Source organism: Leuciscus leuciscus, assembly GCF_965113295.1.
Source record: "Leuciscus leuciscus genome assembly, chromosome: 1".
Classification (NCBI taxonomy): domain Eukaryota; kingdom Metazoa; phylum Chordata; class Actinopteri; order Cypriniformes; family Leuciscidae; genus Leuciscus; species Leuciscus leuciscus.
Window position 1 is genome coordinate 5286918 of NC_138725.1, and position 24053 is coordinate 5310970.

At 38.7% G+C, this 24053-nt stretch overlaps 4 protein-coding genes across 12 annotated transcripts in view; 2 read left to right on the forward strand and 2 right to left on the reverse strand.

Annotated features, from left to right (window-relative positions):
* LOC309494422 (uncharacterized protein) overlaps positions 1-24053 on the reverse strand; it is a 251719-nt gene that overhangs the window by 221509 nt on the left and 6157 nt on the right. The gene's annotated exons all lie outside the window — the stretch shown is intronic.
* Positions 1-24053, forward strand: part of LOC309494337 (uncharacterized protein) — a 255507-nt gene that overhangs the window by 192774 nt on the left and 38680 nt on the right. For 7 of the 9 annotated variants that reach the window (XM_082163645.1, XM_082163644.1, XM_082163641.1 and 4 more), the window contains exon 2: positions 188-4001. The exons of the other annotated variants lie outside the window; for them this stretch is intronic. In XM_082163645.1, the coding sequence (XP_082019771.1) occupies positions 188-1635 (1448 nt within the window). In that variant the 3' untranslated portion in view covers positions 1636-4001. Of the gene's footprint in view, positions 1-187; positions 4002-24053 lie in introns of those variants that run through there. 9 annotated transcript variants of the gene reach the window in all.
* On the forward strand, positions 17123-20064 carry LOC309481988 (uncharacterized protein). Its single transcript, XM_082147137.1, has 6 exons — positions 17123-17505; positions 17875-18149; positions 18454-18644; positions 18823-18913; positions 19011-19210; positions 19371-20064. The coding sequence occupies exons 1-6, from the start codon at positions 17416-17418 to the stop codon at positions 19559-19561; spliced, it is 1038 nt and encodes a 345-aa protein (XP_082003263.1). The 5' UTR covers positions 17123-17415; the 3' UTR covers positions 19562-20064.
* Positions 20086-22932, reverse strand: LOC309481982 (uncharacterized protein). Its single transcript, XM_082147116.1, has 6 exons — positions 22416-22932; positions 21758-21886; positions 21403-21596; positions 20921-21068; positions 20627-20831; positions 20086-20398 (listed from the first exon to the last, which is right to left on the reverse strand). The coding sequence occupies exons 1-6, from the start codon at positions 22626-22628 to the stop codon at positions 20094-20096; spliced, it is 1194 nt and encodes a 397-aa protein (XP_082003242.1). The 5' UTR covers positions 22629-22932; the 3' UTR covers positions 20086-20093.

Genomic DNA, 24053 nt, shown 5'->3' on the forward strand with positions numbered 1-24053 from the left:
AACCTGGAGACCACTCCAGTTCTCCGTCTTTTTGTGCTAGATGTATTTCCCCATGGTGGCGATCCAGTTTTGTTTACATCCAGTATATCCTACTACATCAGGACTCACTTTCATATCCTTTATATTTCTCTCTTTGAATTATTTTGATGTACTGAAAATTAAATGTAATATTTTTCTTTCCTGTCAGACCTGATGGAAGTGAAGGAGGAGAGTGAAGAACTGAGTGAAGTGGAGGAGGAGAGTGAAGAACTGAGTGAAGTGGAGGAGGAGAGTGAAGAACTGAATGAAGTGAAGGAGGAGAGTGAAGTGAAGGAGGAGAGTGAAGAACTGAGTGAAGTGGAGGAGGAGAGTGAAGAACTGAGTGAAGTGAAGGAGGAGAGTGAAGAACTGAGTGAAGTGGAGGAGGAGAGTGAAGAACGGAGTGAAGTGGAGGAGGAACATCATGTCCAACCTGGAGAAAAACCTTTGAGTCGCTCAAAGACTAAAAATAATTTTTTAAAGAAAAGAAGAGCCAAGAAATCTTTCACCTGCACTCAGTGTGGAAAGAGTCTCACAACCAAACAACATCTTGAGCGTCACATGAGGATCCACACTGGAGAGAAGCCGTTCACATGTGATCAATGTGGAAAGAGTTTCACAGCCAAACAACATCTTGATGTTCACATGAGGATCCACACTGGAGAGAAGCCGTTCACATGTGATCAATGTGGAAAGAGTTTCAATCAATCATCATCCCTTAATGTTCACATGAGGATCCACACTGGAGAGAAGCCGTTCTCATGTGATCAATGTGGAAATAGTTTCAATCGATCATCATCACTTAATTTTCACATGAGGATCCACACCGGAGAGAAGCCGTTCTCATGTGATCAATGTGGAAAGAGTTTCAGTCAATCATCATCCCTTAATGTTCACATGAGGATCCACACCGGAGAAAAGCCATTCTCATGTGATAAATGTGGCAGAGCATTTATTAGTGCATCAGAGCTGAAGAGACACCTGACAGTTCATACGAAGGAGAAGCCGCATTCATGTTCTGTGTGTGGAAAGAGTTTTTCCCTGCTGCAATGTTTACATAGACATGAGAAAGCTCACACTGCTGTGAGAGAGTACATGTGCTTTGAGTGTGAGAAGACTTTTATTTCAGCAGCACATTTAAAACTGCACCAGAGAATTCACACTGGAGAGAAGCCGCACAAGTGTTCACACTGTGACAAGAGATTCAGTAAGTTTTCAAATCTGAAAAGACATGAAGGAATTCACACTGGAGAAAAACCTTACAAGTGTTCACACTGTGACAAGAGATTCAGTCTGTCAGCATCTCTGAAAACACATGAGATGAACCACATTGGAGAAAAACCTTACAAGTGTTCACACTGTGACAAGAGATTCAGTGACTCATCATATCTGAAAACACATGAGAGGATCCACACTGGAGAAAAACCTTACAAGTGTTCACACTGTGACAAGAGATTCATTGTGTCATCAAATCTGAAAACACATGAGAGGATCCACAGCAGAGAGAAGCCGAACACGTGTGATCAGTGTGGGAAGAGATTCTCTATTAAAGCTAACCTGAAGCGACACATGAAGATCCATGCAGTGGAGAAACCACATCACTGCAAGCATCGTTAAAATAGTCCAACAGACTACAGTGGCTCAACCTTAAGTTTATCAAGCAATGAGAATAGCTAAAATATAAAAGGAGTGCATCATGCCTGACCCCTACATATGAACACTTTTGGTATGTGACTGTAAGTCATTCTCTTCAAATGTTATTGAGGTTAGAAACGTGTATGCCAATATTCTCATGTAACTTTATAGACGGTCCCTAAATTTGCAAACGTCAAACTTTATGCCAGTTAATCTCCAAAAGCCCCAAGCGAAAAAAATGTACTTCATTGTATTTTAAGTATATTTATATTTCCAATAGTATGTTGAAAATGAACTTACACAAATTGTACTTTTTGTAAATATATAAAAAGTATACTGGCTGTAGGAGCTAAATCTAATACTTCAAGCTACTGAGTTGTTTGGTCACGGAGAATTAGGTTGACTCACTTGCTTGCGTTTTGATGTTACATTGTCTACTTCCTCCATAAGAAACGAGAAGACCATTCTTCCGTTGCATCACCATACACTTTTATTGACTCCACAACACCACCATGCATAATGTCCAATTTTGCTTTTTCTTTGTATTAGAGAGAAGTTGACATTCGTTCACCTTTCGCTATTGCGGTCGACCCTTTTGGTCCCACTTTATATTAAGTGGCGTTAAGTACTATGTACTTGCATCAAAAAATAAGTACAATGTACTTGTTGTGTTCATGTTGTATTGTAAAACACTTTTGCTGCTATTGAGGTGTGATACGGGTAAGGTTAGGGACAGGTGTGGTGGATTGGGTAGGTTTAAGGTGTAAGGGAAGGGTCAACTGTGTAATTACAAATGTAATTACATAAATTAATTACAGCTTTAATTACATGCAGGATTTTTTTAAATGCAAGTACAATGTAAAAACATGTAGTTACACAAGTACATTGTATCAAATTATTAATTTCAATGTAAGTACATAGTACTTAAAGCCACTTAATATAAAGTGGGACCGCGCCACTCAATGGTCAAAAATGAGAGCAACACATAACCCTTATGAACACATTTTGGCTCCTACACACCGACCCCTAATTGTTAACGGTAAACAAACCTAACAATTCAAATACAATGAAAAAAAGAGCCAAAAACATTACCATAAGTCTAAATGGTGTTATTTACACTTTATGTAATAGACAAAGTTTTGTTATTGGTCTTTCAATGATGCTGGTTTTAGTCTGCAGCCTCACAGAACGCACCAGACCATGCTTATCTGGAAAAAACCTCTATGATCTTGCCAAGAACCCAGGAACCCAGAGGAGCTGACGAATCCATAATCACCACAATATCTCCAACAGGCAAACTCTTTTTCTTTTGATTCCACTTTTGTCTCTCTTGAAGCAATGGCAGGTACTCCCGTAGCCATCTTTTCCAAAACAAATCTGAAAGATATTTCGCACCTGTCTCCATCGTCTTCTCACACACTGGTCATGAGGTTCAAACACACCAGGTGGTAAAGCTGGTTTGTTTCCCTTTTAAGAGAAGATGATGATTGGGCGTGAGAGGCTCCAGATCATTAGGATCGTCCGATAGTTTAGTAATTGGTAGATCATTCAAAATGGATTCCACTTCACAGAAAACTGTGTGAAGTCCATCATCATCTAATTTTTGCTGATGTAGAACACAACTGAGAACCTTTTTTACAGAGCGTATTGTTCTTTCCCATATACCACCATGGTGTGAGCCTGCTGGTGGATTAAAGCTCCAACAAATTCCAACCTGTGACAACACTCCTTGAATTTTATCATGTTTTAATGTAGCAAGAGCCTCCTTCAACTCTCTTTGTGCTCCAATAAAGTTAGTACCATTATCTGATCTTAAATGTACCACTTGTCCTCTTCTACTAATGAAATGTCGTAATGCATTAATACATGCATCCGTTTCTAGTGAACTTGCTACCTCAAGATGAATTGCCCTACTTGCCATACAAGTGAACACTACTCCATATCTTTTACAAGTTACTCTTCCTCTCTTTTGTTGAAAGAAGCCCATTTAAGGATGGCACCTCCCTCGCTTTTTCAGTTCCTTTGTCTCGACGCCAGCACAGGAAATGTCATAATAAGACACAGACATCCCAGGATGTTGCAGCTGTTGTCAAAGACCTGTCTGGGAAAATGAGGAACATTACTATTATAAGTTCCCCTGCTGAATAGGGGCTGTGTATCTCTTGAATAAGGGCTTTTGTGTCTGCTATAACCTAATGAGCCTCTCATAACCATATGGCTTACATAACCTTATGTGCCTTTCATAATTGGAGTGGAACTCTGTATAAACCCAACTGGGTTTCGTTCCCCTCCTTGTACTGTATCCATGTGATATCCGTGCAGAACAAATAAAAATAAATAATCTTAATGTGCCTTTCTTAGACATGTGCCTTTCTTAAACATGTGCCTTTATAGCCCTGTTTCTCTTTTTTAACATGATTATGTCAGCGTGCTGCTGCTAATTTTAATAAGGCAGGACCTGAATTCATCAAGAATTCAAGACTATATAAGAAGACAATCGCTCTTCCTTGCAACCACCGTCTGCAACGCCAGTAATTAGCAGATGCAAGAAGCCTTAAGCCTAGCCATTATCTATCTGTTAGTTAGTACTCATTTATAATCTGTAACAAGTATTCCTTTTATTTGATTCTTTTTAATACATTTTATTAAAACATTTATTATAATCATCTGACTGGACCTTGGATTTTTGAGTACGAGTCATATTCTTCAACCCGGATCAGGGGAGATCCTTCCTGTAGAAAACGACACCAGAGGGTGAGCATTCTTTTTAATAAAAGAATAATCATGAGATTTGATTGATCATTCAGCCTAGCCAAAGAGGCAGCATATAACAAGGGTGTTGTATTGCGAACAAGGTTTAAGAGTTCCACAAAAGGTAGACTTATAATACAAAGGGGAGATCTATTATTGTTATAATGGAATACGAATTTGTATAGACTGATCACCTAACTCTTGAGGACACGACTATAGGATAGGCTCTTTAGTTACCGCGAGATTATCTATATATATATATATCTTAGGGAGGATGTAAGATAATTGGGTACGGTATTAATCGTGATAATCCATCGCACTTTACTTCCATTGGTCCAAATAATCTATCAGGAAGGAAAAATATGCCATTTTTTGTTCAACTGCTCTTCTATTATGGCGTTACAAAAGCCACACCCAGAAATGATCTTCCGGACAGGTGAGTGCGATTTAGTAATCCAAAATTTCTTCCTAACAGTGGATAACGTATGGCTTCGTCCACCATGACCCAAACTTTCATGCACATGTTTCAGAATAAGTATAGAAATATGCTGATCTTTACTATGTATAAGCGGATGCTTGACCTCTTCAGGCATAGCTGCTTTACTCAATCTTCCTCCAACTCGTAACAGTCCATCATCCAAAAATGGATCCAACCGATAAATAGGACTTTGCCGATTCACTGACACTTTCCCAGATGAAAGAGCAGAAATTTCCTCACTAAATTTATTTTGCTGGCAATAACAAATGATGGCTTTCTCTGCTCCTTGTAGATCATCTAATGTCAAAATGAGACTCTTAGGCATTGCTGTAACTCTTGATTCCTTAGACTGTACACCAACGTCCTGATTGTTTTTTGGATGACCAGCATTTGTAGCCTTCTGCTTATTTCTCAAACAAATTATTTTCCCACAAGATCATTTTCAATTTGAGAAAGCAGGCCACCGCTACTTTGAGCCTCCTCCACTCAGAAAAGTAACCGATTAGTTGGTCAGTAGGATTAGACACTTCATTCACACTAATGATGTTTACTGTTGATTCTCGCTTAACCTCTACATCATCAGAGTCTATTGTGACATTTAGTGTATCTATAGGCCAATACTCCTCATTCAACCACAAGAAGGCTGGACCTTCAAGCCACCTGCTGTTCTTTAAAAAGTCTCCAATCTTCATTCCTCTTGAAGCGTCATCAGCTGGATTGTCCTTAGAACTTACATATCTCCATTGTGAGGGTTCAACGGTTTCTCGAATGGTTGCAATCCTGTTAGCTACGGTTGTATGAAAACGCTTGTCTTGGTTGTTGAGGTACTTTAGTACTGTCGGTCCAGAAGACTGAATCTTCCAACTGGATATTCAATTCTTCTTTTAGCATTGCATCTACTTTGGTAGCAAGCACAGCTGCTGTCAACTCCAAATAGGGAATGGTTACAGCGTTCAATGGTGTCACTCTGGCTTTACCAAGTATGGTGTAGTTGGGCATGCTTGAGCTCTCCAAAATCCACAGGCTTAATACACCTGTCCACAGTGAATACAACTAGCGACTCCAGATCCTCCACCCATCTCTTCCACTGGCATAATATGTCCTCTGGTATAGCATCATGCCATCTACAACCTCTCCTACAGAGTTACTGTTGCATTATCTTGGCAGACAACACGACTGGAGCCAAAAATCACAGAGGGTCATACACGGAGCTGGTGATTGAAAGCATGCCACATATGGTAAAACACTGCGGTTTTACGTCCAACTTGAATTTAAAAGAATCTGTTTCCACACACCATTGTAGGCCTAATGCCCTTTCAAGTGGAAGTTTATCTCTATCCAAATCTAACTCCTTCAAGCCTTTAGCCCTTTGATCTACTGACACAGTTTGCAATACTGCACGACTATTACTGATCCATTTTTCCAAAATTAATCCCCCTTTCTGACATAAAGCAATGAGAGCCTTCATCGTCTTTATAGCTTCCTCTTCCGTAACTGAACTCTGCAAACAATCATCCACATAGAAATTTTGCTTGACAGATTGGATCACATGAGCTGGAAACTCAAACTGATTGTCATCTGCAGTTTTCTTCAGTGCGTAACTTGCACAACTCGGAGAGGAAACTGCACCAAATAAATGAACAGTCATCCTATATTCCACAAGTCTCTCAGATATGTTTCCATTTGGCCACCAAAGAAAGCGAAGAAAATGTCTGTCTTCTTCAGCTACCTTCACTTGATGGAACATAGCTTGAATGTCACCCATAAAGGCTAGGGGTTCTTGCCTGAAGCAAATGTGAGAACTCCAAGCAAAGAGCTGGTAAGATTAGGACCCTGTAAAAGTTTATTGTTCAAAGATGTTCCTTGATATGTGGCTCCACAGTTGGACACAACACGAATAGATCCCTTTCTTGGATGGTGGACACCATGATGAGGGATGTACCATACTTTCAAAGTGTAGTTGTTCTTGAGGTATTTGTTCTGCATAGCCCCTGCTGATGATATCATTCATGTATTCGGTATATTCCTGATGAAAATGATTGTTGAGAAACTTCTTTTTCCAACCAAGGACCCGTTGTTTTGCCACAGCAAAGTTGTTAGGCAGATATACTTCTTTGGTCTTAAAGAGCAATTTCAAACAGTATTTCCCATCTTGAAATACTGCTGAGTGATCCATGATTTCCATGAACTTGATGTCCTCCCTGGACATTTCTTTCTTCACTGTTCTTTCATTGAAGTCATGAGTGTATTGATTCATTAACATTTCCTCCAATCTGCACAAAGCAATCTGATTCACTGTAGCATTTGGAATCTCCATCCATTCGTTTCCATTCATTGGACCATTAACCCTCTGGGGTAGGGCTGCACGATTCTTGCTAAAATGTGAATCACGATTTTTCTCTATAGGAATTGAGATCACGATTCTCTTACACGATTCTCATTTTTTCAACCAAAATTTATTGCACTCAAGTACAAAAAAACAAAACAAAAAACAAACAAAGGACATTCAGTATAATAAAGTGCAGGAGTAACAAAAATTGTCTCTTTTCTTTATTTTAGACCCCTTAAAGTGAATAATTTTAAAGCTTTATGTTGTTGAGAACATTAACATATACAATAATAAATAAAAATAACTAAATAGAACCTGTGCTTTTTGCTCCAATTGACACAGCATGTACATAGTACTTACATCTACTGTGTTTACGGGAATACTCGACTTGGCATTTTGAAATATTTCGGTGTTTATTTGGCCGTTTAGGCGCGCAACCGGAGACTAAGACTGCTTGTCCATGTTGCGCTCGGAGCGCGCACACAGCATCCTGTCAGTATAATTCAGTTCTCTTTCACGATTTATCGCGCTTTTAATATTTCTTTTCAATATAAAGCACATCCTGCTCTTTTCTTTCTCATTCTTTGTTATTAATAACTTTAAACAATCATCAACTGAAATCTGCGCGGATTGTCAAAAATACGACACATTTATAGGACATAAAATTGTCTCTGCGCAAAAGTGTAAGTAAAAGGACAGCAAAGCACCCGTTTCAATAAAAGGATATATTAAGTTTATATAGCCTACTTTTCCATTTTCGCTGCTGTTCTAAAATGGTTTTCTCCATTAGGCTACCTTAAACAAGCTGCAGCTGCTTGAATCCAGTGCAGGAGCTGTAGGTTGCAACTTACCACAGAAACGTAAGTGGTTAGTGGATTGCTGTGGTGAGTCGTGACACTCGCGAACAGCACTGAACACGCACTTTTGCCGGTACAACTTGAATATTATTATTATCATACACCCTATTTTGTTATTGTGTGAGTGTGACCAATAACGTGTGAATACAGCATGATCTGAATGCAGGGAAATACACGGAAGTGAATCGCCATCATTAAGAAATGAGATCGCATATAATCGTGCAGCCCTACTCTGGGGTCTAAGGTGTCTTTGGGGTCCTTGAGATGTTCTGACATGCCCTGACATTTGTGCTTTTTTCAGTTGCTTATAAACATATTAATGGCAAAGGTGTAATTACACTCTATTTAGCAAAAACAGGGCTACCATAATATGTGAGCAACATGTATGTACATGTTTGTATTTTTGAGAGAATAATGTTTATGCATGGTTATTGAAAAAAAACTAAAAATGAAAGTTTCTGAAATAAGGCCACAAAACACATACTAAATATGTGTCCACAAGACTTCTGAATAATGCATTTTGTCGCCTAGAGTTTTTTCTTCAAAATGATGCGAAAATCATCCTGCCTAATCATTCACATAAAACAATACATCTCAAAATTCCGGCCAGTTGAAAATACCTAGAATATCAAAATCGACTGCTGGCGGCAGATCCTTCTCCTATTTAGCACCAAAACTTTGGAACAGTCTTCCTAACATTGTCCAGGAAGCAGACACACTCTGTCAGTTCAAAGCTAGACTAAAAACCAGAGGTGGGAGTTAGTCACACATGTGCAAGTGTAACGGTCACCAGCTGGAGTGCCCTTGAGAGCCACCAGAGGGCACTCCACATCAGACACTCACGTTCACTCTCAGGGCGTTTTCACACTGGCAGTTTAGTGCGGACCGGGGCACGGTTCGCATGAAAAATCGCTAATGTGAACGCTGTCATCGGACCCGGGTGCGCACTAGAGTACCGAACCCGAGACTACCTGGAGGAGGTGGTCTGAGCTCGGTTGCTCCCGAACCGTGGCGCGGTTCGCGTTAATGTGCAAGCAACACGGACTCGGGTGCGCGCTTGTTCAGGAAGTATAGTATCCTGCGCATGCGTATCACTGTCGATATCATTGTTTCCTCACACACGACAACCATGAGTGGCAGGGGAACGTTGTGGGACACTGAAGAGGTGATGTCTCTCACTATGTTGTGCATAATAGCACCAAAAAAACAGACAAATTACAGTTATGCTCAGTCGAGTTGTATTATCCATGCATTTTCCGTGTGCGTTTGCGATGACGTAAGATCACTGCAAACGCACCTGGGTTCGATACAACTAATTGAGTGTGAAACCAGACCAACGCTGCGGGGGGCGCCGGGAACGAGCGCACTCGGGTTCGGACCGCAGCAAACGAACCCAGTGGAAAAACGCCCTCAGACTACATTTCCCATACTCACTGCCCGGACTCATCTCTGATCACTCATCACAGTCACCTGTACCTCATTATCACTGATTGCATTCACCTGTGTCCCATCACCCTGTTAGTCTAAGTCTATTTATACCATGTTCATTCATTCACTCACCGCGAAGTCTTGTTTAGTGTTACACTGCATTTCTGAGCATTCTCTTGGTTTTCTTGTCTCTTGGTTTTAGATATCTTGCCCTGTTCCCTGGATTACTCTCTTGCCTCTGGTCCCTGCCTGTTTTGTTTGTTTGTTTGTTTGTTTGTTTGTTTCTTTGGTTGGACTGCCTATCTGTGTATGACCCTTGCCTGTACCTTGGATTACGCCTCTGGATTCCCCTCTAATAAAGCTGCACTTGGACCTAAACCTTCGTGTCTCGGAGCAGTCCGTAACAGCAAGTCACAAGTAAGTCTCAAGTCTTAACCTTCAAGTCTCAAGCAAGTCCAAGTCAATTTTGTGAAAAAGCAAGTCAAGTCAAGTCACTGCTTTATGTCAAGTCAAGTCGTAGCTTGGGTCACAAGTCACTGGGAAGTCATACAAACGTTTAGCCTGGCAAGCCAGACCTACATCAAGATGTTAGGTCTGGAAACTCACCATAGACACGCTCAATCCGAGGGGCGGGGTAAACGGCTGTCTTTCAAATTCCCTCTGCACGCAATAGGACAGCGCTTCAACCAACCAGAGCGGTCATAGAATCTGATATAACACCGGCAAAACTACGAACTCATCTTCCTTTTTAAAGAATGACTTAAGTGCCGTTCTTTGCTCTTTTCTCAAAGAAAAACTTAACTCCAAGTCCTCCAGAGTTGCGGCCAAAGCCGATTCGAAAGACTGTTCGCCAGCAGCCATTCTTTGTTTTCAAGCCAGGGAACCGTCACATCTCTGTCGTCATTATGTTAAGCCCGCCCCGCCTACTCTATACGCGTTGTGATTGGCCTGACCCAATTTGGGTTTTTGCAGCTAGAAGGTCTATTGAGAGTTGCTAGACCCACCTGGCTGCAAAATACATTTTGCTGCCGCTAGGGTGCGTCTAGATTTCAAGGCTAACAAACGTTTGATTATTTCACAGAATTTATACATTAAAATAAGTTAAAACTACAGAAGTTGTGGACTATGGTTTTATTTGCAACTTTTTAAAAAAAATATGCATTTCCACATACAGCTGAGTGGTTACTACAATAAAAAATCTAAAAAATAAAAAATAAATAAAATTTCAAACTACATAGCCTAAAATGTAAATGTAACTGAAATTAGGCCAGCATTAAAGCATGAAAAAATAAATATGCCTCAAACATTGCAGAAGACCATTAAAATGTATTAAACAATTCATAATTCAATAATATTGGTTCCTATGCCACCAAATGGCATTCTTCAAACTGGCATCGGCTTTATAGAAGTTATATATTTTTAATTATGAAGTTAAAACCACCAATAGGTGGCGCCAAATCACCATCTTAATGTACGAGTCATAGAAGCATTTATTCAACTGATTTGTTCAAAACGGCAGATTCATTCTGGAACTAAGCAACTAGGTCACTGAATCACAAATACACATAACTCTTTCTGTGGCTTGTTTGGAACTATTGTCATTGTAGAAATAGAGCAAAAACAGAGAATATTTGGAATATTATGTCTAAAATGTCACATCACAATATTCACTCTTTGTTTACTGAACTGTTTTATCAAATCATTATCACATTTGCAATCGCGCCAATATTCTAGAAATATTTTTTTATATAATATTTGATAGGATAATTATAAAAATAACTCATACTAGGACAATTTGTCCACCACATTTTGAATTTTGGGTGCATATTAATTCTGCTGGCATTTTTTGCCCCCAACCCCCTGATAACATCTAACCCTGCTTTAAGAGAAACATAAAACACGACAAAACATTAACATTAACATTAATTGAATATGGTCAAGTGTTTATATCCAAAAAGAAACGATGCTGGCCTGGAGATGTTTTTGTGTTTAGCGCGCGCTCACCGCAATGTATGTTTTTTCTGGGCTTGTGCAGCGTCACGCAATTGCGCAGAATCTGATGACTGACGTCAATGGTTCTGTTGCTTTCATTTTGTTCATCAATTGATGTTGCAATGATTTATATAAAAATGTATATCAAGTCATTCTCGAGTCATACAGTTCAAGTCAAGTCAAGTCTCCAGTCATTGGATCTCAAGTCAAAGTCAAGTCGAGTCATTTTCTTAATTTAGTCAAGCAAGTCTCAAGTCCTTAATTTTGCGACTCGGGTCTGACTCGAGTCAAGTCATGTGACTCGAGTCCCCCATCTCTGCTAAAAACACATCTCTTTGACCTAGCATACACATAACACATTATAGACTTCTATAATTCATAGCGGCTGCATAGATTAGGCCAGCCGGAACAAAGGAACACTTCTCATAAATCCTGATGTATTCGTTTACATCATAAGAAGAATGGCGTCTACGCTAATATTAGTCTCTGTTTATACTGAGGTTTACAGCAGTCCACCGTAGGGTTGTGCCGATAGACGATAGTATCGTGTATCGACGATAGACAGAGATTTCGCCGATGGCAGATGCCTTTGACGATATCAATACGATAATTGGCTTGTTTTCCCATTAATGTATTAAATCATTATTATTATTATGAAGCTAGTATAGTTATTAAAATAATTAGGAACTACAATTATATTTGCCTTGCCTAAATTCATAACAACATCACCACATAACCACACTTGCGACATCACCACATAACCACACATGTGACATCACCGACGCACGCGTATGAGGACTCCTCAAAGAAAATATTTTTAAAACAGACTAAAAAAAAACTACATCCCACAACGAAATTTAATTGCAAGGTGATCCATTCATAAATTGTCATGAGTGCTTGTTTTAACAGGCGCATCATTCTTATACAGAGCCAAGATGAAGATGCGGCGCATTTTGTTTCCATATAGCACATTAACAAAATATTTAATGACACTAATAACACTAAAAACAGTACAATTACAAAATATTAATTATAATAATAATATCAATAAAATTATATAGGCCGCCTATAGGCCTTATAAAGTCTTAGTAGGCTACACGAAGCATCTGTGAAACTCTACCATCTGTGAAAATCACAAGCAACTTCAAACTTGTTTAACAAGAAATATTCTTCTAATTTTTTCACTGTCAATAATGTAAGTCCACAAGAGAAATATTAAGCCAGTAAATTAAGATGCTGTAGCCTACCGTTATATCCACCGTCGTCTCTGAGAGAACGCGCCATTAATGCAGTGAAAGCGCAGTCCGTTTCTGCTTTCGTTTTCAGGGAATGATCGCGTTTACATGCACGTTATTAACTCGATTATGCTGAATAAACTGACAATGCATGTGGTCATGTAAACGGATTAACCCGTTTTCCTTTATCAGAGTCAAGTCATAGGCGTAGCCGATTGACTTTTAGATTTTTGCCTCTGAGTGATTTCTTCCGGCATTTAAAACCCGCGTTATTTGGGCTTATTGAAGTGCGGTGCGCATAAGTGAAGTGCATCCAGACAGAGAGAGCACTGGTAGGAGGACATATCGCAGACTCCGACTCTTTCTTGACCCAATAAATTAAAACGTGTTCTCATGATCTCGTGCAGAAGCAGCCTACAGTCAAAATGCTGCATCTGTAACGGCATGAGAGGATAATGTGTGTCCGTAAATTTCCCGCTGACATGTTGAAATATACAAGAATGGTCAGATACAAGAATGATTAGGATCTTTTTTTACCTCACTATACCAGGAAATAACCTGATTTAGCCTATTAATAAACACTCCACCTTTGCTAGCAAAATAGAAAAAGATTCTCATTTAAAACGAAATAATAAAACAAGCAAATTGATGAGTAAATAAGCAAGTTAATAATCAAATAAGTAAGCCCCGCCCCCCTCACGATAATATCGTGTATCGCCGATCTCACAGGCTGACGATAGGACGATATGAAAATGGAGCATATCGCCCAACCCTAGTCCACCGGATCCAGGCCGTATCCAGATCTGATGAAGGACCTGCGCTTGGACGCAACGACAACGCAGTACTGAAGTGCCAACTAGCCTCTCCTCTTCCGCCGGATCCAGGCCGTATCCAGATCAGATGGTGGACCTGCGCCTGGACGCGACGACAACGCAGTCCTGAAGTGCCAACTAGCCTCTCCTCTTCCGCCGGATCCAGGCCGTATCCAGATCAGATGGTGGACCTGCGCCTGGACGCGACGACAACGCAGTCCTGAAGTGTCCACCAGTCTCTCCGTTTCTGAAGTGAGGTGGACCCTGTCCGTATCCAGATCAGATGGTGGATCTGCACCTGGACCTAACCATGATGCATCTCTGAAGTGCCAGCCTCATCAGCCCTGTGAAGGCTGTTTTGATTTGACTTCTGATTTGACGGCCAATTTGACTTCTGACCTGTAATGCTGCCTGGATCATAATCATACACTGTTCGCTGGTTGGCCAGAGGAGAACTGGCCCCCGACTGAGCCTGGGTTCTCCCAAGTTTTTTTCTCCATTCTGTCACCTGATGGAGTTTTGGTAGCCTGACTTCGTCATACTCATATTCTAGGCAGAATGTGAGTCTGATACTGCTCAATTGAGCTTTGATTATGGGGCGTGTTTCAACCGAACCAGGAAAGAAAATTCCTCTGCACTCAATTGGATAGGCCTACAGCCAATCAGAGCAACAGAGTAAGTGACGTATGTTTTTCATTCATGTTTCTGATCGACAAATGCCTTGATCGCAGTTCTCTGTTCCTCTTTTAAAATGAATGCGCTGTCGATATCTTCTATAACAGACGCGATGGCGCGATGACGCAAATCTACACGTTTCGTAAACAAAGTTCGGGAAAAGCACGTTCAAATAATCAATCCAGTGTCAAACGATTACCATATCTACACTATCAGCATTAGAGGAAGCATATATTCACTCTGTCAACTCACCTAACATTCCTTGACAGTTTTCAGCATCCCTCCACGTCCACTCACTCTCGGCTGGTCTTCCACAGCCTGGAATACGGGGGGAGTGGGTTCGGGCCGAATACCGAGCCCGCCCTCTCCTCGGACAGCACCCCAAATATGCATTTATTCTATCTGATTTATTTGTAAGTGTGAAATCTAAATTCTCCAGAGGCAGTCATCTTTTATTTTACTGTCTATGCATCTTTGTTCAAACGAATTCAACCCAAGCGCTCGTTGATGACGTGGTTGATTACGTTACTGTTGCTGTCCATCATCGATTAAAGCCCGCCCTGCCGGCAATTTGATTGGCTTGGCCTTCTGGAAGCCGAGCATAATTACTCCTGAATGGATCGAGTCCAGACCGAACTTCCCGTCCAAAAAATGTTGTGGGCGGGGTTCGGGCTGAAACCCAGGCTAGAGTTTTGGTTCCTTGCCACTGTTGCCTTGGCTTTTGGCTTGCTTAGTTGGGGACATTTAATATTCAACAATATTATTTATCTGCCTTATGTATGGGTAGACGATGATGCAATTTTCTTCTAGAAACAAACTTTGTTGTATTATTTTCATGTTATCAATGTGAAGCTGCTTTGGTACAATCTGTATTGTAAAAAGCGCTATATAAATAAAGTTGACTTGACTAATTATTAAGAAAGTTATGCTGTTCTTTTTAACTTATTCATCAGTGAATCCTGAAAAAATCAGGATCACAGGTTATAAAAAATATTAAGCCGCACAACTGTTTCCAACATTGATAATACCTGATTATCAAATCAGGATATTAGAATGATTTCTAAAGGATCATGTGACACTGAAGACTGGAGTAATGATGCTAAAAATTCAGCTTTGATCAAAGAAATAAATTATAGTTTAAAAGTATATTAAAATAGAAAATCATTATTTTAAATTGTAATATTTCACAATATTACTGTTGTTTCTGTATTTTTTTATCAAATAATTGCAGACTTCTTTCAAAAATTGCTGTACTGTTGTTCTATTTAAGCGTGAATAATGTGCTGTGTTGCTCTTTTTTAATGAAATAATCTGTTGGTTGTAACTTTCCACCTTCATGTCATTCCCATATAGGTGGTGTATACACTTAAAAAAAAAAAAATATATATATATATATGCTGCGATTATTTCCCGCCCAGTCTCTGGGGGTGAATGAGGAGTGGGCTGGACTGGACTCCGAGCTTCTGCGTGATGATTGGAGGGTCTGTCGAAAGGCTGCGTCTCCCTTGATTGATAGCAATTTCATACAATAAAAAGTCACTGACGCTGAAGCTATTCGAGCTCAGTCCCATAGCGGATTTTTCAAGTGTAGTAACTATTGCAACCTATTTCTTGGTATTTGCTTGTCGAAATTGCTAGTCAATTTTCATATTACATTTCATACAATTATACATTAATACCTTTATTATATTAGTACTTATTATATTTTTTGTATATTATTATTATTAGTAATAATTAAAAATAATTATTAAAATAATTTAAAATTTATTATTAGTAGTATTATGATAATTTATTATATTATTATTTATATCTTTATTATATTATTACATTTATACAATTATATTTAACTCTGCTGGCCATTGAGAGGATACTGTGGTCAAGTCACTGGAAAAGTTGGTACGACAGGGTCAGTTTCATTTTCTTGAAAAGGAACATAGAATTTACATATAAATAAATAAACGGACAATTTTTATGATGTAGGCCAAAAATTAATTAGCTTCCCCTCTTTGAAAGACCAGCAGCCGCTACTGCTGCTTATGTAATCCGTATGAAATGTGAATTTCTCTCTGGCGCGTTCACTACTGCGAAGATCGCGAGTCAGCATCGTCAACTTCATCTTTGCAGCCGACACTGACACTGTTGTTTATTAGTAAACAATTAAAATGTCTCCTTGCTATATTTGACATATTCATAATCATTACTTTTGCCGGTTCTTTGTGACAGCTTTTAGGTCCTTTATTGGCAGCACCACCCTTACATGTTACATGAACGCATCAGCACCACAGCATCACCGCATCAGCACCGAAAACATGGAGATTTTTTTCTTTTTGGGGGCATTTTGTTTGTGTTTAGGCTTTCTTAGTTGTCTTTAGGTGAATGTTTCAGCTAGCAGTTCTTCAGTTGTTTTTTTCAGTGGTAGGCTACAGGAGCAGCATCTGTACTTTCGCGGCTGTAGACGGTAATGTTTTCTCTTGGTCAGTCTGAATTCATTTTGATATATAAGTCGCACCTGACAATAAGTCGCAGGACCAGCCAAAAAAGTGTGCCTTGTAGTCTGGAAAATACGGTACTTATTATGCATTATGAAGGGGAAAATCATTATGAATGTTTAAATTCTAGTTCTTCTCAACATTTCCACAGGCCTCTTTCATTATTGGTGGTGTTGTTTAACAATGACATGCTCTTATTCCATTGAAAACAAACTTGGTCATCCACCACAACGTTCTTGAACTTCAATTCTGAAAGATGTTTGGAAATTTATAGAACTTGCCACTTGAACACTATGGGCCCTATCTATTGAGCTTATAATATGACAAAACGATTTGAATTTGAATTGTGTAAATTTGAATTATTTGCAAGTGTAATCTAACAAAATTGAATTTTAGGTGGTAGTTTAATCAGGGTATCTTCCGTCCATTTCAAATCCGTTTTCAATCAAAAAAACAGAAAATGAAAAAACTAATCGTTTTTTTATTTATCATTTTATTGCCTTTGTTTAATATTTACTTAAAGTTATATTTTTCTATTATGCCAGACACATTATCTACTCTAAATAATGGATTTCAGAATATTGGCCTAAAAATGGAATATGACATTTTGATTTTTTAACTAAGCTGCTGTGACCCGGAAGTTCACGCGCCGGGACGAATGGAAACGGAAGAGTGCGGATGCCGAATTCAGTCGCGAAACTTCCTTCAAGCAAGCCATGGATACATACACGCTTTTCAAGGGTCCTAAGAGGGTAACTTTAAAGGACGAAGACATGACAACTGATAAGATTGGCCGTATATTTCAGGTAATGATTTAGATTTATCATTTTTTTGATAAAACGTATCACATATAGCTATATATATATATATATATATATATATATATATATATCATATGCCACTGCAGTGATGGGCAAACTCGCCTTATCCAGGCCAATGTCCTGCAAAGTTCAGCTGCATCCCTAATCAAGCACAACTTTTAGCCAGTTAACGTTAATCTCTGTCTTAATGATTACTGGAATGCTACAGGCAGGCGAGTTTTATCACGGTTGGGTCTAAACTGCAGGACAGTGAGCCTGCAGGGCCGAATTTTCCCATCTGTGCCAATTATTAGAAAATGTTACAATTAAGCAAAACTATATAATCTTATAGACAACTATCCATTTTAATTTAAGGTGTGTAGTTCCAGTGTTTACATCACAGATGATAGCAACGTCGCTATCTTCGCTGGAGCGAGTGGATTTTTTAGTAGTGTCGATCTTGTTGCAAGAGGACACTACGAAGTTCACGGAGATTCTGCCGAGGTGCAGTCACCGGACCCAAGTGTTCGACCCATTGCTGGATCTCAGTCTGTGCGCTTTGCCTTTCAACGACCCAGTGCGGCCGCTGGTTCTGCTTTGCAGGCATCTTTGTCTGCGCCGCGGGCCAGTATGTCAAAACCTTTTCAACGGCGAGTTCAACAAACGTTTTGCCCATGGGAACAATATTATGATGACAGTTTTAGTTGATGCTTTTGAGTTTTAACGAAAAATTGAAGACCTTAGCAAATGACATATGTTATCAGTTCACTGTCAGTTCTCTAATAATAGCAAGGTTTTTTTTTTAACAACTTGTATGTCTGCCTGAATTATTGAAGCCAGAAATATACTGTGACTACACTGTATGTTGGCATTGCATTCTCCCTAGGTCTACTCTAGGCTATAGGAAGATGGGGTGGTCTTTGGATATTAAACTAAACATATTTTCATTTCAAGGAATGTTTTTCTTGCTGATCTGGTTGGTGGAAAATGGACACCCCAGAAGACTCTGGCGATCCGTTTTCATGAACATGAGGCATCAGTTCCTGGTATCTTGGCAAAAGTCCAAGATGCTATTGGATCAGAAGATGGTATGATACTGACTGATGGCCAGGGGAATGAAATTCTCGATACAGAGGGAACAAAAGGTAACTGATAGTAAAGGTAAAGGTTCTGATTGATGAAGCCTTGATAGAGGGCAAAAAGCACATTGAAAGCAGCTTGTTTTGGTGTCTGCATTTTAGTAGTGTTGTTTTCCTATTATAAAATTTTCACTTGTTCAATCTTGACATTATTCATCTTTTAAAATACGAATGATTTCCGCAGGGTCAGCTTACTGGAAACAAAATTCTAGGAAGGTTTTTGCTGTGCCTGAACAACAGTTCTTGGATATGAGATCCAAAAGGAGAAGATTAAGGTAAAATAGCAGATATTTGGAGCATGTTAGTTACTAACATGTAACCAACTTAAATATTTGAAAAACATGGTGTGCTTATTGTAACTTCTTTCCTCAGCCAACGGGATGATGACAGCCAGCTACCAGAGGTCTTAGAAAGAATTGAAGAGGTGGTGTTGGCATCCCAAGAGCTGCCAGAGGTTGCGCAGGCCATCAGAGGCTTATCTGAGCTGACGTTGGCACGCAGACGTTTTATTACATTCACGGACGAAGAACGTGCAGCTATTAAAAATGCATTTGCTTGCATAATTTGCAAAGGTTTGTTAACAAGATAATTTAGTCTCTATAAGATTTGTTGATAGCCAGGATAGTATTTTGTGAATTAAACTGTAATACTTTCCTCTCTTCTCTCTGGATTAAGATCCCAGAAATATTATGAAAAAACTAACAAGTAATTTTCTTTATTTTAAATTTTTAGGGCCCATGAATGATCCTGTTTTTGCAGTTTGTTGTCAGAGTCTCATTGCATGCAAAGTGTGCTTTGACCAGTGGCAGCGAAATGCCAACACCTGTGTGAAATGCAGAGGAGACAACTCAAGGGAAAACACCTGCAGAGTCACAGGAATTGATGGTGCATTGTCTGCTTTTGGTGATCTTATCAAAGATTAAATACAGTGGGAAAAAAAGCTGTATACCTGTTACAAGTGTCACACGTTAAGAAGTTTCATAATATGGCACTACTACGGCAGCTCTTTATTAGTTTCTGGTGTTTGTTACACGTTAAGAGTAAATATACTCTTGCATATACAGTATAAAAAAAGTTATTACTGTTCAAGTTATTACTGTTCAGTTATTGACTTAAAAGTGAGAAGCACTACAGGCAGCACTTTTTCTGCTTTAATCAGAGTAATTGTTTACATTATATACAATGTAAGTTATATACCAAATATCACTGTTTAAGTGTCAAGTTCAACTTTTGAAGTAAAATGCAGGACTGGATAGCACTTTATTAAAGCTTTAATGTGACAGTTTTATACCTCAAATTACAGCATTGTTTTAACACAATTGATATTGCCTATGTTCAAAAGACTTGCTGTTTATTTTTGTACTTTGTAAAATTATTGTTCACAGAAATATGTAATAAATGTTAAGTTTTATGATGAATGTCTTGTTCTTGGTATTCTTAAAGAAACCTTCATCTTCATGAATAACGTCTTGTTACATTTATGAGATGTAATATGGCTTCTTTAAAGGGTGTGAAGTCATAATTTACAGCCTGATCAAAGCACCGTGTAATGTCTGGATAATGATCAGCAAATTCTTCCTCCGCCTGGGCTCTGTCTTCCTCACAAGAAAAGGGATCTGTCCCGAATGTTGATGTTCTTGTCAGACTGGACCCCACATCTTGCTGGTACATGTCAGCAACCACAGAGGCCTGTGGAAGGAGTTCCTCGGAAATCTTTGCTGGACACCCACCTTCAGCCAAGATGTTTGGTATTCCTTTTCCTAGAACAGCAGTGCCATAATTAATATATAAACAAGAAGAAAGGTTTAAAAAGGTTGTAAGTAAAGCCAACTCTAGCATGAAATGGCTCGGATCTCGATCATAGAGAGGACACAAAATCTACATGTAGCTTGACAATGGTGCAATTATATACAAAATAATGATTTGTATATAATTTTGTATGTTTACATTGTTACAACCAAAAAAAGAAAATGCATGTTTAGAAATACCTGCAATCCTATGTGCATTCCATGATAGCACAGTTCGTTCAAGCCCAATTGAGGAAACCTGACAAGTGAGATTGGATACACAAAATCTAGTTGTGTTGTCCTCCATGTTGATCACCTCTTGGTCTTGAAGTTGCAGCAGGGCTTCTTTCAGGGGATAGTTGACTCTGTTATTTATTTCTGGCCATATTCGCTCAACTTTGAGGTTCTGTGGATACAGTATCATACTATTTATTTTATTGTGTAAAGAAATGATAGACTTCAGGTGAGGTTTTTAATGTGGCAGGAAAAACTTACCCTTGATGATTTTGTCTGTACATATGGTTGCCTGTTTATATTGTATCTGTGTCTGGACAGCAGCTCTTGGATATACAGGCACATATAGAACTCTTTTCCATGGTCCACCCGGATTTGATCCCACAAGCCGTTTTTTGTCACAGCTTCTCTGAAAGAAAATCCAGGCTTCAAAAACTGGCAGTGCAGTTTAAATGTTCAAAACTTGCTGAATTAGTTCATAATGATTCTCAATTCTAGTTAGACCAATTTACCTGGTGTCACATTTAACACCAATTTCAAATTGTTCATAAGGGCCAAAGTATTGTGATATAGTGTTTTTAATGGGTAGGGGGCCCATAGAAATATCTTGTCAGGGAGTCAAAAATGTTTCCAGTCTGTGACATCTGAAAAGTGCAGTGATGTGTTCACTCAGGTCAGGAATTGAGAACCATTGATTTAAGACTGACACACAAAGAATAAATGTTAATGGGGCATGTATTAACCTGTAAACTTTCTGATAGATTGTTAAGTTGTTTTTAACAGGCATGGTGTTATGAGCCACAATTTGGCTGCTGAAGCCATCTATTGCCACAACATGCGTCACCCCAAACATCACCAGCTTCTCATTTTGGTCCATGTGTAGTTTATGTCCCATGTATTCTGCATGGTAGGGGACTGGATTCAGATTGCGTACACCCTAATAGTTCACAAAACAAGCTGTTATAACAGAACTGCCACTGCATTTCAGTCTCACTCAGGAATAATCAATAATAATACTATTTAATAATAAACTTTAAATGATTAGACAACTGTATTAAATAACTCAGTTAAAGGCCTTAAAGACAGGGTAAAACCAACCGTTTGTCGCAATTCATGATATGGTGGATGAACCAGTTGTAGTGCTTTACCGACCCGAACTTCACCTGCATGTATGCCTTTTGATGACAGATAACCTGTCATAAATATGCGCCCAAATGTTGGCCCCACCTGTTGAACAAAGAAGAAAATGTTGTTTTTATGATATAACTCATTAGTATGCATTATACTAATTGTGTGTTTGTGTGTGTATGTACTGGTATTCCCAAAGTTAAAGAGGGGTGAATATAGTACAGTATAAAAACGATTATGCATGGACAGTCCCCTTATGATAGGTGTGTGTGTGTGTGTGTGTGTGTGTGTGTGTGTGTGTGTGTGTGTGTGTGTGTGTGTGTGTGTGTGTGTGTGTGTGTGTGTGTGTGTGTGTGTGTGTGTGTGTGTGTGTGTGTGTGTGTGTGTGTGTGTTTACAAAGAGTGTTACATATACATCTGAGATTACATGTCATGCCAGATCTTCTCATTAATCCTGGCAAAGATGTACAATAAATGTAAATGCGAAAGGAAGACACAATCATTATCAGTAACAAATATATTTGCTTTTGCAGGCTGAATATTTTTGTGCTGCATTCATAACAAATGTCCCCTTACATAACATGAATAAACATGAATAATAAACTTAAAAAATAGTCCATAAACTAACCTCATTTATAGCGCTGGCCACTGCCAGCTCTAGATGACTATCATCAACGTGGCTGCGTCTTTTCACGTTGTGTTCTTTGCAAAATCTGCGAACACTCCTGGCAGAGCATTTTTGTACACCCATTTGGGATAGGTGCGCAGAAATATTTTCATTAGTCATATGATCATCAATCATGTTGACGATCACATCTGCGTGCCTTGCTAAAGATGCCATTGTAATAATTTTGCCGCGTCTTTGCTCCCCCTGCCGTTGACCTTTGCAAATGCTGATGAAAAAAGGTAGCTCCGTTGTGGAAAATGTAGCTTTTTAAGATTTTGTTTATTTCATTTTTCACAATTTAGTTTTAAGAAGTAAGATTGAGAAACGAAATATAGTAAAATGTATTAATTCCTTCTTTTTAAAATCCGTCTTCTTTTATCTTCATTTTATGACGGATATAATAAATTGAAAAACGATTAAATTTTTCGTTTTCTGTTTTTTAATTGAAAACGGATTTGAAATGGACGGAAGATACCCTGATTTAGTTTAAATAGTTCTGAATTTGATTTTTTTAAACGAATATTGAACATTTGAAATTTAACAAATTGAAATGTTTTTATGGCTGAATTTTATAGACATGTATTTTCAAACAGCTAGTTTTTTTTTTGTTCTGAATTCGTATACTGCAAATATTCAGTTTAAAAAAAAACAGATTCAAGTTTTCAAGATGAAGAAATTCGGAACTTCAAGTTCAGTTTTCTAAAATTCAATCTCAAAAATTCAGATCTTACAGAAAGTAGGTCACAGGTCATCCACAGGGAAGAGTAAAGGATCTCAGATAAGTGGAACAGAGCATTTTGGCTGCACTGCAGTAGTTTTCTGCCGCAAACGCAGTGGTGGTTCAAGAGAATCCGTGTATCTTTCGTTCAGTCGTTTTTTTATTTTATTTAATATTAAGAGTAGAAAAATGAGAAATCAGCTTGAGTATTAGATTTCTAATATTCTAGTAATAATAGTCCGTTGCAGCAGTTGCACGGAGCTTACAAAACTTAACGCGTGTATAGCAACTATAGGCTACATTTAATTTTCCCATCAAACAACTAGACTAGCGAATGGCTTGGTACAATAGAAGAGCCTAGAAAGGGCTTTTTCTCTGTGTAGACCAGCAGTTGGTCTGAATTTGCTATAACCTATAGGCTAGCCTATTTTCTGGACTGTATAGGCTAAGTCACGTTTTATCATGACACAAGCTGTGATTTATTCCAAAGTTACTCTGGCATATATAATGCATTTAACGTTAAATAATCTAAATGTTGACTTTCAAAAGTAGGCGCGCCAAGAAGTATTCTCTGTATTTTGGTTCATTTGTGGTTGAGCGCCAGAAAGATCTAAAGAGACCGAGACACGCTAAAGCAGCGCATCATGTTGTTTTATTTATTTTTCAATGGCATTATATTTTGTAGTCATTTTGAATGTACACAAATAAAAATATACATTTTACTGTTTCGGATGATGTCATATTATCTGTATGACTAATAACAGAGTATTAAGTTATTTCCCAGCAGTGGAACAAATCCAAGTGATGGCACTCGCGCATCGCGCTCTCACACAACATAGGCTGATCTTAAAAATATATCTAAATTACGCCATATGCTCTCA

Coding starts and splice junctions, on each gene's coding strand:
- LOC309481988 (XM_082147137.1), top strand. CDS start 17,416: ATGGATACATACACGCTTTTCAAGGGTCCTAAGAGGGTAACTTTAAAG. Junction 18,645..18,822: donor CGATACAGAGGGAACAAAAG/GTAACTGATAGT, acceptor TGATTTCCGCAG/GGTCAGCTTACTGGAAACAA. Junction 19,211..19,370: donor TGCTTGCATAATTTGCAAAG/GTTTGTTAACAA, acceptor TTAAATTTTTAG/GGCCCATGAATGATCCTGTT.
- LOC309481982 (XM_082147116.1), bottom strand. CDS start 22,628: ATGGCATCTTTAGCAAGGCACGCAGATGTGATCGTCAACATGATTGAT. Junction 21,597..21,757: donor ATCATGAATTGCGACAAACG/GTTGGTTTTACC, acceptor GTGAACTATTAG/GGTGTACGCAATCTGAATCC. Junction 20,832..20,920: donor TACAGACAAAATCATCAAGG/GTAAGTTTTTCC, acceptor CTGTATCCACAG/AACCTCAAAGTTGAGCGAAT.